Source organism: Podarcis raffonei, chromosome 17, assembly GCF_027172205.1.
Source record: "Podarcis raffonei isolate rPodRaf1 chromosome 17, rPodRaf1.pri, whole genome shotgun sequence".
NCBI classification, from domain to species: domain Eukaryota; kingdom Metazoa; phylum Chordata; class Lepidosauria; order Squamata; family Lacertidae; genus Podarcis; species Podarcis raffonei.
Window position 1 is genome coordinate 10,140,639 of NC_070618.1, and position 16,820 is coordinate 10,157,458.

Consider the following 16,820-nt stretch of genomic DNA (forward strand, 5'->3'; position numbering starts at 1 on the left):
AATAGCCTTGGGAGGATGTGGTTTTTCACTGAACAAATTAAGTGTTTTTGTAGGATAATGCTATGCTTTAAAATCTTTTATTGTTCCTAAAATATTGGCTTTTTAATGTATTTATTAGCACCACTCCATGCTGTCTAATTTTGATTGGATCTTTTCACTGCCTGTCAGCGGTTACTCCCAATTAGAAGATGGCACCATATTAGAGTCATATTCATATTCATTCATTCTCTGTTTCCCTCTCCCCCCACCAACCCCATACACACTCAAAGACTGACTATACTAAGGGCAAAACTAGATATGGCACAAGTTATACAATTAGCAATTGTGCAAATAGCTTTTTCAAAGTATATTACAGGTGTCAGGGATGGGGGCTGAAGAGGACCATGGCCTGTAGGGACAGGAAGTTTTAAACACACTCCTCCCCTGCAGTCCCAATCCACCCAGCCCCTTGCACCTGTTGGTTTGCAATGGGAGAAAGGCACTATTCCAGGCTGGGACTTCTGGGAGTGTTAGTGGTGGCAAAGTCCCCTACCCCATACCAGGGTCCCATACTGTATCAGGCCCCTAAATACCTGCAGTTAACTTTCAAAATGCCATTCAAGCAATTGCTAATTGTATGAATGGTATTCACATCTAGCTTGCCTCTGGGCTCTTCCAGACAACCTATTTGTTGAGTATTCATCCCCATTTGCTTGCACAAAGCTTCAGCAGAAGTGACAATTATATCCAATCTTTATTGAGCATTTGTTTCCATTTGTTTATGGGGGAGGTATATGACTAATGACAGGGATGCGGGTGGCGCTGTGGATTAAACCACAGAGTCTAGGGCTTGCCGATCAGAAGGTTGGTGGTTCGAATCCCTACGACGGGGTGAGCTCCCATTGCTTGGTCCCTGCTCCTGCCAACCTAGCCATTCAAAAGCACGTCAAGTGCAAGTAGATAAATAGGTACCACTCCGACGGGAAGGTAAACGGTGTTTCCGTGGGCTGCTCTGGTTCGCCAGAAGTGGCTTAGTCATGCTGGCCACATGACCCAGAAGCTGTACGCCGGCTCCCTCGGCCAATAAAGGGAGATGAGCGCCGCAACCCCAGAGTCATCCGCGACTGGACCTAACGGTCAGGGGTCCTTTTACCTTTACATGACTAATGAGCATTTGTCCTGGAGTCATCCCAATTTGCCTGTGGGCTGTTTATACATTTTCCCGTTAATCATTTGTCCCTCCCACGCTTCAAAATATGTTTACCCTTCACTTTCCAAACTGCAAAAAGGCCTAATTCTTTTTTAATGTGATGTAGTTGCACTAGGGCAACAAAGTGCTTTAGTCAACTTTAATTGTGCAGCTCTAAACTTGTGGTATGTGCTTAAATATGTGACAGTCTGGAGATACCCAGATACTCTTTGCAGTACACACACACACACACACACACACACACACGTGTAATCTAACTAAAGGAAGTATTTTTCTTCTTTAGAATTCTTATTCTCTACATATGCAAATGTATGCCACTGTGAGTAAAACTCATACAATTATATCAGCCAAGATTTCTCTTAATTACACGAAAGCCCTAATAATTAGAGTTAGATTATGTGGCTACTGAAGCCTTTAATATGGTAGACTTAAAAATCTCAGCAAGCTGTCTAAAAACTACGAAGGCTCAATATCTTCACAGGTTTTTAAAGGTCTGTTCACACAACTGGCGAAGGCATGGATATTCCAGGAAGTCATGAAGGCATGGAGATTTATCATCAGAAGGCATGGAGATTTATCATCAGATGAGCTCCATGCTACTATATTGATGCCGTAAGAAAACATGGTTGTGTGAATCAGTCCTAGACAATAACATTAACAGTACAATCCTATGCATGCCTGCTCAGAAGTCCCCTTGTTTTCTGGTGGGCTTACTCTCAGATCAGTGTGTATAGGATTGCAGCCCCAAACTGCAGTCCTTAGCACATTGATTTGGAGCAGGGATCCATTAACATCCATAGGATTTACTTCCACACAGACATGCCTAGGCTTGAGTTTTTTTTGGTGTTTGCCCCCATCTCATAGGAATATTTCATTCCCTCTCTACTTCATGCACGCCAGAAGAATTGGACATCATCCTATCCTATTTTCAGTCAAATCACAGCAAGCTTTTTCACATTCCCTCTAACATTATTGCTTAATGAATAGTGGTGATTTTCAAAAGCTGCCAGAAATGACTAACTGAAGCCTTAGTGATATTTTGCAATCTTCTTTCTTTGTAGTCATAAATTTCTCATTGAGAAATTATTAAATACACCTACTACACCACAAACATTAATCACCTGGAACATTTGTGTGCCTTGAAATGAAATAATAATTAAAAAAGGCTCATTCATCTAATTTGCCTGCCTGATTTTTTTTATTTCTAAAATTTTATGCGTGCTTAGTCTTAGTGGACAAACTTCTTTTTCCAACACCAGTGTGGCCATTCACTGCAGCATATATCTGCGATGTACTTCTTGCATTTGAGGAAGTGGCTTTTGTCTATGAAATAAACTCACTCTGCAATAAGCTTGCTACGCTTTAAGGTGCCACAATTATTTGTGTTTATTTTTTGGAATCATGTTGGTTATACTAGAAAAACCAGTGGCCTTATACTGATGAATGCAATTAATAGTCCCAGATGGCCATGCATGAGCCTCCCAACAGATGCATTCATTAAATCAATGGCACTCAGATGTACATCAGCAACAACGGCAATCTCCCTTGCTGAACTGGAACTCATACATTTTCCCATTAATGATTGCATATAGATGCTATTCAACTCTCTCGCTTTCCCCCAATAAACTGGTTGGCATGTTCCCAATGATTTTGGCAGGACTGGACTATTTTTCCTTCACTTTTCTCCTGTCATTAAAACAAGCTGCTTCAGTATGTGTAATGCCTCAAACGTAAGGGCGGTGGGTGAGAGTCCTGGATCCAATGATTTCTTTAAAAAAAAAAGAATTTAAGTTAAACTTTAATTTAACAAGTTTAATACTTGACTGTAACACATAGCTCTCGTGACTTCCCATTCCCCACCCCTGAGCACTGATCTTTGGAACAACTGGAGTTTTAAGACAATTTCAAACTCCAAAACAGCCACCTAAAGCATCTATACAAATAAAATTAAACTCCCTTTGCTTATATATGGCCATTTTTTAAAAAAATTAAGTTTGTGCCTAAGTTTTTCACAGTACAATTGATCAGAAAACCTGCTTTATTTCCCTATTTAAAGGACAGGTGCAAACCTTTTTTATTATTTTTAAAGTCCCAACCACAAGAGATATATGCATGTGCTTAACTTCCATGTGCAAATCAATGGGACTTAAAAGTGTTGAGCTTTCAGCTGGATTGTGAGGTGTGGTGCCTTTTTCTGCACTGAAAGATGCTTACCACAGAAATTTTCATGTTTGGTGTTCCACTTTAATGTGCTTAATGTAGCAGAGACATTGGAGGTGGGGTGTGTGTGTGTGTGTGTGTGTGTGTGATATTGCCATCTTGCTCTGTTTGGAAGCTTCCCAGAAATACTTGCTTGGCTGTGTTGGGAAAAGAGTGTTGGACCACGTGGTCCAATCAAGCCTAAGCAGCCCTTTCAATACCAGGCGCCCGTTCCATCTAAAGAGAAGGACATTTAATCCCAATGAATTCAATGGAAATGTTTCCAAGCACAATTCAAAGTGCTGGTGCTGACCTTTAAAGCCCTAAACTTCTTTTGCCCTGTATACCTGAAGGAGCGTATCCACCCCCATTGTTCAGCCCAGACACTGAGATCCAGCTCTGAGGGCCTTCTGGCAGTTCCCTCATTGCGAGAAGTGAAGTTACCTGGAACCAGGCAGAGAGGGCCTTCTCGGTATCAAATGTCAAGGAGATAAGCCCGGCCTTGGCTGGGGAGGGTGGGGTATAAATAATAATAATAATAATAATAATAATAATAATAATAATTATTATTATTATTAACAACAACTGATTTTTAGAAGACATCTGAAGGGAGCCCTGTATTGGGAAGTTTTTAATGCTTGATGTTTTACTGTGGTTTTAGAAATCGTTGGAAGCTGCCAAGATTGGCTGGGGCAACCAGGTCAGATAGGCAGAATATTATTATTATTATTATTATTATTATTATTATTATTATTATTTATTTATTTATTTATTTATTTATTTAACAACAATCACTAGTTTTAACCCCTTCACAATGAATAGGACAGTAAATGCATAACTTTGGATGGACTCTCTCTCTCTCTCTCTCTCTCTCTCTCTCACACACACACACACACACACGCCAACAAGCACCTCAAAATATTTATTTTAAACTAAGCCTGAATAAACAGTTGTTAAAAATGTTTAACTCTGCAAATTTGAGGTTACTTAACGTGAATATACCGTATTTTTTGCACCATAACACTCACTTTTTTCCTCCTAAAAAGTAAGGGGAAATGTCTGTGCGTGTCATGGAGGGAATGCCTACGGGTGGCATGCCTACAGATTTTCCTCCTCTAAAAACTACGTGCGTGTTATGGTCGGGTGCGTGTTATGGAGCGAAAAATACGGTACGTTTTGGTTTTCTTAATGGCCACAACAGCCCAGCCAAACTGAGGTATGAGTCAGTCCAATTCAAAATGGAACTTAAGTTAGACATGAGAAAAGTCCCATCACATCCCTTTCAATAGGGTTTGGTTGTGACTGATGTTTGCTGAATTGTGCCCACTGTACTATTCCCACAAAAAGATGCAATTCAGCACAGAAGCTTCCTGGCTTACTTCTGTAAAATAGGACAATGTCCTTTACCCATAATGGCAAATTTCCATGCACACACAAGACATATAGGTCTGTGACGCTTTCGATTACATCTGTTCTTTTGGCTTGGGGAGGGAAATTTATGTATACATGCTGGGCTATATCCAAGTAACTTGGAGTAGACCCATTTGAAATGAATGCAACTTAGTCATAGTCACTACTTTCTATGGGTCTACTCTGAGCAGAACTAACACTGGATGCAGTTTGTTATTTTAAAGGCAGGGTAGGGAGACTGATAGCATGTACAGTGTATTCACATAACTGGTAGCCTTCTCTGCCCTGGTTTTAATCTCAGAAGCATAGACCTAGCACAGTCAACCAGGGAATTATCTCATGGGACTCCCATTAAAATGAATGGGAATTGTTCAAGAGCACAGTACTATTTAAGACTGCAGATCCCCTTCAGATCAACAATGGATTTCACAATAGAGGATTACACCTTTGGTTTTGTTTTGTTTTTTACTCTGTGGGTGGTTTTGATCCTAAATAACCTAAAATAAAAGCGCTCTGTGAAATCATGAAGTCCCAAATGATAGGACTTTATGATACATTCTAGTGTAGAGTTTCTCCAACTTTGTTTACGGTGAGCCCTCTTAAATCTGGAAGCATACTGCCTACGATTTTCCCAAACAAAGATTTTTTTATTAAAAAAAACTACAAAAACAAGCCTGTAGAACTCGTGATCCACCATTCTGAATACAGTGAAACAACTCCAAGATATAGATCTGTAAACTGCAATGATTTAGGCTGCAGTTTGCAAAAACTAGCCTGATTGGTCCTTAGGGTTCATTATGTCTATGGATTTTGCTTTGAGGTTTAGACCTGGCTCTCACACAAGATGGTAAAATCCCTGCCCAGACCGCACCACTTCAGCTTGCTTATGCTGGAATATATGACTAAATTCTCCTACTCACAAACAAACAAAACCCCAGCACATAAAAATTGGTTAGCGAGAAAACCCTGATTAGCATGTAGGTAGATGCTTTGCAGCCACAATTAGCCATGTGAGCCAGCATCTACATTCTGAAGTAGCAAAGACCAGATACGTGCTTACCTTCTCATGCACAGCTTGAGATAATGAGGCCTCTCTCGTTTAAGGTTTCCTTTATTTTTCTTTTTTAAAGGATTCCAGACAGAGCATCTCAATCAGCTTATACCAGAACGCTCTGGCTCAGTGAGATGGTTTGAGGGCTCCTGTTTAGAAGCCAGTTCCAAAACTTATGGAAGCCACTATAACTGCATTCATGCTGAAATCAGGCTAACTGAACCGTATAGGACTACAGGGCCAGCTTTAATATGACAGCTTTCTTGGAGTGTATTGCATTTCCATGTAGGAAAGCACATGTAAAGCGCAAGTAGATTGGGACCAAACAGTCTGCATGCTCGCCCCCAATATAAATGCTGTCCATGTAGGAAATCTGTCATTATTTAAAGCATTCTCATAGTCTAAACAGCTCATCACAAACCAAACTGTTTCTGGACTGCACTACTACAGGTTTCAGTTATGGGATCACACATTTGAACACTCCATAATAAAATAAAAAATTGGAAAGTAATAGAATGTTAGCATGCCTGCAGAAATGGCTAGACTAGGAGCCATTTTCATCCTAATGGGCTTTTAACACACACACAAACACACACACACATGAGCAGTGCTATTTTTGTAGAAAAGAGGTGCTGGAAGTCACCCTGAACACCTCCCTTGTTCTCTTATAATGGCAATGGCGCCCACTTAAGAGGGGCCAGAACTGAGTTCTGGTGGGGGAAAAAGCCCTGTACTTATGGTCTGCCTAGCCCAGGAACAGTTTTAACCACATGATTAGCTATTTGTCTGGACCTGTTCTCGTTCCACTGAAAGATGCCAATAAGAATAGCGCATTGACCACACCCTTTAATGTAGGAAGAAGTATGCAATGCGAGCTTTTAAAAAAGAAATTTGGTTGTTTTTATTTAGATACTTCAATAGGGATTTCAAAACTTAATTTAGGCACCAGTTTATCTTACAAAATTCCTGGCCGTATATACATCCAAAATGCGGCCTGACTGCACTGTAGTTAAGGGGACACGATTTGCTAGGAGCTTGTCTTCCAAATATCCCTGTGAAGAAGATGGGAGGAGTACAATGGTACAGCCATGCTGTTCTACAACTCCTATTCGTTAAAATAAAATAAAATGTGTTGGAGATGTTTCTTGTGGACTGGGCCCAAAAAGGATCCACCGAGATAGAATCTATACTAGTCTAGAGAGTAAAGAAATGAAGAAGGAAGTGCAGTACTTCAAACTAGGTCTTATGCACTAGATAAGCATTGTGCTTGCTCTCAGCAAAGGAGAATCTTTTACATAATTTATAATAATAATGGTGGCTCTAACCTTTGAAAAAATGTGAAGCTACCTTGTGAACTGGATTAGTTGCTTTTGATCCAGTTACCTAGGGTGCAGGTTTTGCTTAGTTTTTAAAGGTATATAGTTTTAAATGTTCTAAGGCATTATTTTTTTTTGCATTTTAGATTATACAAAGTGTGCAAGTCGAAACAACTTCAGATAACAAAGTAGTGCAGAGAGGCTTTTACCACTGTTGGACTTTTAATCTAAGGCTGCAGATTTTAGACTTTGCTCAGATCCTTAATCAAAAAATAATCTTCTGTACATCGCAAAAATAGGACAAAAACTGTTTTCCTTTAACACTGTCTCTGTTGATAACGCTCACATTCCACAGCAGTCTCCTAAAATGAATTATTATTAATATTTATATAGCGCCATCAGTGTACACGGCACTTTACAAAGTAATATAAGCAGCAGACAGGTCCCTGCTACAAGGAGCTTAACGAAGGGGTGGAATTTTAAATGGAATTCTGTCTTAACACATAGTAGCAAGAATAATAGGTGAACAATATGAGCTGAAGTCTCTCTCTTTCATCCCTTTGAACAGCTCTAAATTAAGCCTTCCTTTTTATGCCAGTGTTCCAAAAAATAAAATAAATTAATTGCCTTCCCTGTGCTACCTGATTCATTGACATTCTCTAGCAGACTGAGGGCTAAACCACCCATGATGCCTGAGATTTGTGACCAGATCTCACAATGCACCTTTCTTTCATTTTAAAACAGGTGCAATTGGCTCTGAATTTGATAAGTGCAGCGATGCTGGTGGTGTGTGTGTGTGTGTTTGTTTCCCCTCTTGCCAGTTTCCCAATTTAAATTGCCCTGGAATATGCTTTTAGCCTCACAGAGGGAAATTCCAGTATTCTAGAGGGGCTACGTAAGCCATCTCTAGGGGTTGGGCATTTAGATCAGAGAAATGATAAAGATGAAAACATTAAATGCTTTCCTCTTCCAGCATTGCTATTCAAAACAAGGCTGGAGCCCCTTGCACCTGTTTAAAAGCAAAATGAATGTCATGAGAGTCGATCACGGGTCTCCTGTGTCACTCGTGGCTTTGCCTCCAAAAGAGCATTTTTGGTGAAACTATTAAAATATCTAGACAAGAGTTTAGTCACTATAATCGGAACCTTTTTAATGCAGTATTATTATTTTCAATGCTCACCTGTTGAATTCTGTCAAATATGTTTTTTTTTATAAACCATACTTCAAAGGAGTTTGGGTAACTCCGCTGAAAATTGTGACCATCAGTTAAGGCTGCTTAAAGCATATATAGATATATGTATATATTATGTATTTATATTTAAATAAAAACTTATTATTCAAGCTTCTCAGATTAATTAATTAATCGGTAACACTAAAATGAAACTACTTACAAGAATAACTGGCTGCATGTGTACAAAATAGGATTAGACTGTTTTAAAACAAAATAAAAAATAAATATAAGCCCTGCTTTGCATTAAAAACACAGAACCTGTTTACAAAAAGGAATGTATGAGACGATTTGGACTTTCCTTCTATTCAATATAGCATTTCTATTGTAGTAAAGGAACTGATTTGTTAATTCTACGTTGCAATGACTTTACCAAACATTTTCACTATAGACTTTTTGAAAGCTTTTACAGTAAGAAATTATCAACAAAAAGCAGGCACATTAGTGTACAAAAATGTTGCTGTTGATTCTCTCCCCCCCCCTTTTTGAAAGTGCAGGTTTATCATGTGCATCTTACAAGACCAACAATGGTTTTAACTCTCACTGAATTTTAAACTTAAAACATAAAATCTCCCAGGAATACTGTAAACATAAGAGGCTTGGATCAAAACTGCTCTCGGTCTCTCTTCATGGTTAGAAATATATTTGCTTGAGAGGGAAAGATTCATCCTTACATTTTGTGTGTGTTTTTCTTGTTCTGGCTGGCTTTCTAACAACACAATTTTGTAAATCTTAAAGCTGAGGCTATCATGAAGATTCATTTGAAGGGGGGGGCAGGTGTGTGGGTAAGCCAGGCTGATTCATTAAAGCAAAACAAATCCGAGCCAAATATGACTGTGTAAACCAACCCTGAAATGTTCGCCATTCAATCAATATCGAAGAGATGGATGAAAAGATTCCACCAGACAAGGGGTAAAATTAAAAGGTACTAAAAGCATCATCCCCAAGTAGGCCCAGCCATCTTTAAGAAACCCAAGAGAAAAATGCACTTTGCTAAAACCTCTAGTATGTAGCTATAGATTTTAGTGATAGAACCAAAAGGAGCAGGAAAAGAGAAATCTCGACAAGGACATATTGGAGAAACCTCCAACAGGTTGCAAAACACTGGCAACTTTCTGAAACTGTTCAAGACTTCTCCATCAAAGAGGCGATGAAGAGAAAGTGTGCCTGGTCTTCAGAAAAACGAAGCTAAAGTGGTCTGGACCAATGTTTCAACTTGCCACCAAATCCGCCCCAAGAGCGTGCACCAGCCTTGTCTCATGCTAGGCATCTTACGGGCACCTGCCTCTTTTGATGGAGGGTTCTCGGAGGAGTCCGCACTACTACTACTACCTGTGGCTTTGGCCTCACCTTGTGCTACTACTGGTCCTGCCAATAAAGTGTTCGTGCTCTGCCCCAATTCGCCTCCTGCTGCCCCTTTCGGTCCAGCAGGCTGATTGTCCAAAGGGCGCTGTCCGGTGGTGCCTAGATGCGGTTGGCACAGGGCTCCCTGGGATAGATTTCCTCGTAGGCCGGGGGCTGCTCGTTGGGCAATGGGTAGCAATACGGGTAGGACACCTGGAGGTCGGGGTCCATGGGCGAGTAGCCCGGCAGCTCGACGGAAGGGTGGCCTCCGCAGTGCACCTCCACGCCCGCCTCGTCGAACACGTGGAAGACCCCAACGTTGATGTACGACACGGCCTGGAAGGCGCAATCGCCCCCGGGGGACACATCTGGGTCCTCGCTGGAGAAGATGGAGCCTTGGCTGGGGCGCTGTGGACGCCGTCCAACGCCGGCGCCACCACCACCACCACCGCCGCCCCCGGGACCCCGGCGCCTTCTCCGCCGCCCGCCCGCCACGTGGTGGTCGTGCCGTCGGCGCCGCCGTCGCCGCAGCCCCCGCTGCTGGGCCGCCTTGTAGTTCTTGACCAGCAGCAGGTTGAGCAGCCCCAGCAGGCACTCGAGGGCGTTGAAGATGGTGGAGATGACCAAGCCCCGCTGGTAGTCGCGCAGCTTCTGGCAGCGCAGCGCCGCCGCCGAGCCGTCGGGGCTGCTGCCTGCAGGCCTGGCCCGGGCGGGCGCTGCTCCTGCTCCTCCAACTCCGGCCTGCAGGAGGCAGTAGTGCGAGTACTTCTTCTCCACCAGCGACACCGTGTCGCCGTCGATGACGGCGCCGGCGAAGGCGCTCAGCACGCCCAGCATGAAGACCAGCGCCCCCAGCAGCAGGAAGTTTTGGCGCCCGTTGGCGGGCGCCTTGGGCGGCGCCTGAGGCGGCGCTTGCGAATCCCCGCTCACCGGCACGGCCACCACCTCGCTGCCCGCGTGGCCTCGAGGGGGCGCTGCGCCCGCGCCCTCGGCGGAGGCGCCGTGTCCGGCGTGGTCGTCGGGCTGGCGGCAGCAGAAGAGCGCGGAGCCCAGCAGCGAGAGGCCGGTGGCCAGCAGCAGCCCCGAGTAGAAGGCTCCGGCGGCGCTGCCGAGGCGGAAGGGCTCCCCCTTGAGTTCGGAGCCCAGCGAGAAGCACTTGAGGCCCACGGCGGCGGCGCTCAGCGCGCAGGCGAGCAGGAGGCAGCTGGAGAGCGCGGCGCAGGCTCCCCGGACACTCCACTTCATCCTCCGCGTCTCCTCCGCCGCCTGCGCCTCCTCCTCCGCCTCCGCGCTGCCTCGCCTCGTCCGCCTCCCACCGCCTGCGCCTCCTCCTCCTCCTTCGCCTCCCTCCTGTCCTCATCCTCCCGTGTCCTCCTCGGCGCCGGCGGCCTTTGCCGGGGAGGCGGCCGCCGCGCGCTGCGGGGACATAATGCTGCTGCTGCTGCTGCTGCTGGCGGCGCCAAGAAGGGAGCTGTCCAAATGCTCCGACGACGACGACGCCGTTGCTCGGGCTCTCGCTGCTACCGCCACAGCGGCCGCCGCTACTGCTGCTGCTTGCCGCTTGCCGCCGCCTTCGCCTCTCTGCAGGCAGCCGGCAAGCACGGCTCGCGCGCACGCTTCTCCCTCCCCGCCCCGCTGCCTCCCTCTCTCTTATCCAAGCGGCGGCTGCTGTTGCTGCCGCCGCCGCCGCCGCCGTCTCCCGCGCTCCGCCGCCGCCGCTGCTGGGAGCCAATGAATTATTGATGGCAGCAAGTTCCCGCTCGGAGAGGGGCAGCCACGCGCTCGACGGCAGGGGAGGGGCCGGGCCGGCGCAAGTGGGGTGCGCTGGGATGGCATGGGGGGGGGGGGAGAAGAGGTTTCTCTCGGTTTCTCCTCTTCGCTGATGCAGACTTCGTACCACCTCCCTCTCCCCCCACCCCCCACAAGGGCTCAGTAGCGCCGTCCATTCGCACCAAACCGGGAGGAGCACGTCGGTGGGCAGGTGGGCAGAAGCGGCGCGCGCGCCGGGGGCGCACTGGAAAGTTGGAGAAAGGTCAGCCCGAAGATACTTCCCTCGAGGGCACCACGAGTGCCGTCGTTTTTCGCGTCTTCTCCCCCCTCTCCCCTCCCCAAAAAGTGGTAGGTCCGTGCCTTTCTCCCCCCCCCCACCCCCGCCTCTCTTCTTCCACCCCCAACTGAGGTGAGAACTTCGAAGTCTCCTGCACCTGGCAAAGTCCTTCGCGCCCGAAAGGAGGCGCCCGCGTTACCTCAGCGAGAGAGGCTTTCCGCTGGGTTGCAGCGAAACGCAGCCCCGGAGAGCGGAGTTAGCTTTGGAAAATAAAAAAAAGTGGGTGGGCGCGTGGGGAAGGGGGCCTTTTCATTCATCAGTAACATGGTGATGAATCTCCGCTGCCTCCTCAGAGCTACACCTGTAAAGCGCGGAGAAGAGGGAAGATTCCCGCCCCTTCGAAGGAGCTCGTGGCATTGTCGCGAGTTATTTTGATACGCGCCGCTGTCATTTTTAGCACCGAACTAACATGCCGGGGGAGGATGTTTTAGAAAAGGGCGAGATGGGATGTAATTTAAGCAACTGGGAAGAAGCGGAAATTGGCGAGCGGCATGAGGCGTCGGGGAAATCGGGGACGGAGGCCGAAAGTGCTGGTGAAGTTTAATAATAATAATAATAATAATAATAAATTTTATTATTTATTATTAAAATTATTTTATTACTAGCCCCTAGTGCTCAGGTTGTGCTATCAATGGCCCTCTTCCGCCTCCCCTTTGCGGTGCATCTCTTTGCGCGCTTTCCTCTTGGGGTGGGGGGCACTAGCCCCCCTGAGCACTGTGGGGGTCTTTCTTCGGAGTAAGCATGCATAATATCGGGGTGCATATCTCCCTGGAGTTGCTGGTGACCAAATGATGTTTTATTTACCGTCCCTCATTCTTCCTTAAATGATGATGATGATGATGATGATGATGATCTTACTCTTTCCCTATAGCTAATAGCTGTTGTGCGCTCTCCGGCTGGCTGGAAATGGATGGAGCAGGAGTGAGCGGCGCTTTGACGACCAAGAGAAAGCAAATGCCCGTGGAGGAGCCTATAAACAGGCTTATGTCTGGGCTCTGCTGCCCCCCTGAGCATCGGGCTCCAGGGGGAGAGATGCGTGTGTTTGAAAGCAGAGGAAGGCAAGGACGAGAACTGACTAGAAGGGGCACTTTCCATCTCCCAAGCATCGCCTGTCAATTAAAAAGGAACCGTGGAATCAACATGGGGAGGTGACGGAAGGCTTTGTGCTCCTGACAGGGTGGCCACGTAGAATCCGCTTTTGCTGCGCTTTGGGACTTGATCTCTTTCCTCCTCCCTCCTTCCTTTGCTTCTCCAGAGATTTTGATCAGGAGCTTCTGCTGCTTAGCAGTCGGAAGAGATCAGCTCAGTCTCTTCGGCACATTCCTTTCCCTTGCTGGGATTTAAAAAAAGGAGAAGATACCAAGCGGTTTTCATCCCAGCAATTACTCAGCATGCCGAAGACCTTAAACTCCCTTTAATCCAGTTTCTCGTTCACATGGAAGGCAGAACAGGAGGAAGGAATATTCCCCATTAAAGAAGCGGTATATGCAGCCCCTGCTCCACAGTGGGTCCCCCCCCCCAGCATTAACAGCTGATTTTATTTGAGGTGGATTTGCATTTCAAAGCTCACATGCAACGGAGTTGAGTATTTAATAGCTGGCTGTTTATTAGATTTCATTTTAGAAGCCTGCCAAATACTAATACAATGATGACAGACTGACTTCGAGGCTGAATTTCACATTTGGAGTTCAGTCGAAATATCTAATAAAAAAGTCCACATTCAACAGCTGAATATTACGCTTGGAATTTTTCAGACCTATAAAGAAAATACAGCATAGACAGAGGTTTTCAGTCACCAAGAGTTATTCTAAAGGTGCAGAGGGAGATATTACCCATAAAATCATAGAACTGTACAGGGACCCCGAGGGTCATCTAGTCCCACCCCCAGCAATGCAAGAATCTCGACTAAAGCATCCATGACATGACCATCCAACCCTCCAAGGAAGGAGAGTCCACCACCTCCTGAGGGAGTCCATGTCGCGGTCAAACAGCTCTTATTGTCAGAAAGTTATTCCAGATGTTTAGTTAGAATCTCCTTTCTTACAACTTGAAGCCATTGGTTTGGGCTCTACCCTCCAGAGCAGGAGAAAACATAAGCTTACTCCATCTTCCACGTGGCAGCCCTTTAGATATTTGTGGATGGCTATCATCTCTCCACTCAGCCTCCTTTTATTCAAGCAGGGTATAAAACAAACATACCCAACTCTCTCAACTGTTCCTCATAAGGCTTGGGTTTGTTAAGTGCAAGTCAGGGTGAGTAAACCTTAAGTGAGAAGTGACAGCAGCCACGAAATTAAAAGACGCCTGCTTCTTGGGAGAAAGGCAATGACAAACCTAGACAGCATCTTAAAAAGCAGAGACATCACCTTGCCAACAAAGGTCCGTATAGTTAAAGCTATGGTTTTCCCAGTAGTGATGTATGGAAGTGAGAGCTGGACCATAAAGAAGGCTGCTCACCGAAGAATTGATGCTTTTGAATTATGGTGCTGGAGGAGACACTTGAGAGTCCCATGGACTGCAAGAAGATCAAACCTATCCATTCTGAAGGAAATCAGCCCTGAATGCTCACTGGAAGGACAGATCCTGAAGCTGAGACTCCAATACTTTGGCCACCTCATGAGAAGAGAAGACTCCCTGGAAAAGACCCTGATGCTAGGAAAGATGGAGGGCACAAGGAGAAGGGGAAGACAGAGGACGAGATGGTTGGATAGTGTTCTCGAAGCTACCAGCATGAGTTTGACCAAACTGCGGGAGGCAGTGGAAGACAGGAGTGCCCGGCGTGCTCTGGTCCATGGGGTCACGAAGAGTCAGACATGACTAAACAACAACAACAAGTGAGAAGTGTATCAATTTTCTATCCCACCTCTATAATCACCACACTCTTTGCAATCTCTCTCTCTCCTTCCTGCCCCCCCCCTTTATGTAAAAGTGATCAATACTTGTAGGGGTTTTCTCACCCTACTGTGTGGAATAAACTGTTCCTTCAAAACATGAGAATATAGGTTTCCTTTCAGCTCACAGATTCCTCATTAGATGTCTTATTCTGTACTGTGCCAGCAGTCTCTCTTTCTCACCACCACACTGCAAACACTTTGCGCTCACACTCTCTCTGGTTCTTTAGCAAAGAGTTAAAATATGCCACCCAAATACGCTACCCCAGTCTCTGAGTGGTGTGAGATTCCAGGTGTTCCAGGAGCTTACACAGTGTTCGTTTTTCCTTTTGGGAATGAGGCATGACGGCGACTGTGATGTCTTTATGATATTTACTTTATTTACACATATAGACAACCTGAGCCTATGATGAAGGGGTTCACAGCATTAACACCCCAAGAGGGTTGTCTTTCTCCTATAGCCACAGCCTTGGATTCAAACAGAAATCAAATATCATGCTCTGCCTCTCCAGCTTGCTGCTTTACATGCTAAGAGGAAGGCACGCTTGGCAAACCCTCACTGTGATCAACCAATGTCCCCACTGTGGAAGGACATGTGGTTCCAGAATTGGCCTCCACAGTCACTTACGGACTCATTGTTAAAACCGTGTTTACGGAAGACAATCTTACTCAGCTATGAGTGATCGCCAAAGAGAGAGAGACTTTCTACCTCACATAACATAGACTCTCCACTCTATACTGTGTTTTTTGTCCTTCTAACTATGAGCTGGGGGAGGAGCACCACCCATTTGCCATCTCACAGAGAGCCCCCTCTCCTTTGCTTTCTTAATGGCCCATCACCCAAGCGATTACCTGAACACAGGAAGTTAGCTTGACTTGATTAGCTTTTAACACCAGGGATTAGGGTTGTCCGGCACCCGTAGACTCACAGCAATTCATATATTCTCATGCAGCAGGATGCGTGCATGTTTCTTACTCCCATAAATGTCGGAAGTCCCTGGTTGTAGCAGAGGGGTCTACACACGGCAGCTCCAGGTGACCAGATCATCATCATCATCACCATCATCACCTTAAGGTACCAGGATGGGTTTCAACAATTAAAAGGCAAATGTTTAGCACATTTTATCACTCATGGTGGTCTTGTAGAATAATAAAATAATTATGGGAGATGGTTTATAATGAACTTAAGAAAAATGTTTAAAGGACCCTTTCCTAAAAACCCAGGAGCTTTTCTTCTGGGAATAATAACAATAGAAATCCCCAAAAAATCAAACGACTCTATGGATGTATGTGACTACAGCTGCCCGAATTCTGGTAGCATGAAAGTGGAGAACAGATGCAGTACCATCAAGAGAAGAATGGCACCTTAAAATATTAGAATATATAGAACTGACCAGCATGATAAATAGATTAAGAAATAAAGATGATAATTTAAAAAAGGACTGGATATTACATATAGAATACATGGAAAAATATTATAACAAGAAAATAAGTGTAACAGACTGGGGAAAAAATACTCAGCAGTACATGTGACAAGGTGGGACAGTGTAAGGTAATGAAAATAACTTAACAGAATAAGAAAACCCAGTCAAAAAGACAACAGATAGGAAACCAGAGAAAGAGTGGAAGGGGAGTTAAGGCTCATAAGAATCAATTAAATCAGAGGAATAAGTTACTATTATTATTTACAGTCGGTGTCTGTAACGTACTATGCATTGATATGATAAAAATGAAAAGCAAATAAATATCTATCTATATCTATCTGTCTATCTATCATCTATCTATCATCTATCTATCTATCTATCTATCTATCTATCTATCTATCTATCTATCTATCATCTATCATCTATCTATCTATCTATCTATCTATCTATCTATCTATCTATCATCTGTCTATAAAACAACTATTAAAAGGCAATGTTAAAAGCAGTTTAAAGCAGTTTAAAGCAACTTACAATCACAGAAATAGTTTGGCTCCTAAAAATATACCTCTTTGTGTCAAAAGCCAGGGAAAAGAGGCGTTACTAAGTCATTTTGTGCATGAACCATGATAGGTACACCTGCCACTTGGGAAATGATCATCTG

General features: G+C 44.8%; 1 protein-coding gene across 2 annotated transcripts; it reads right to left on the minus strand.

The window, feature by feature from the left end:
• Nucleotides 1-2,438: 2,438 nt before the first annotated feature.
• On the minus strand, nucleotides 2,439-11,581 carry TMEM271 (transmembrane protein 271). 2 transcript variants are annotated; one of them, XR_008328229.1, is made up of 2 exons: nucleotides 9,744-11,581; nucleotides 2,439-2,957 (listed from the first exon to the last, which is right to left on the minus strand). XR_008328229.1 is itself a non-coding variant. In XM_053371342.1 (1 exon), exon 1 carries the CDS (start codon nucleotides 10,980-10,982, stop codon nucleotides 9,858-9,860), a length of 1,125 nt encoding a protein of 374 aa, XP_053227317.1. In that variant the 5' UTR covers nucleotides 10,983-11,581; the 3' UTR covers nucleotides 6,726-9,857. The 2 variants fall into 2 exon arrangements, 1 of the variants encoding a protein (XP_053227317.1); XM_053371342.1 differs by lacking the exon at nucleotides 2,439-2,957 and having other exon boundaries at nucleotides 6,726-11,581.
• Between the last annotated feature and the right edge of the window lie 5,239 nt (nucleotides 11,582-16,820).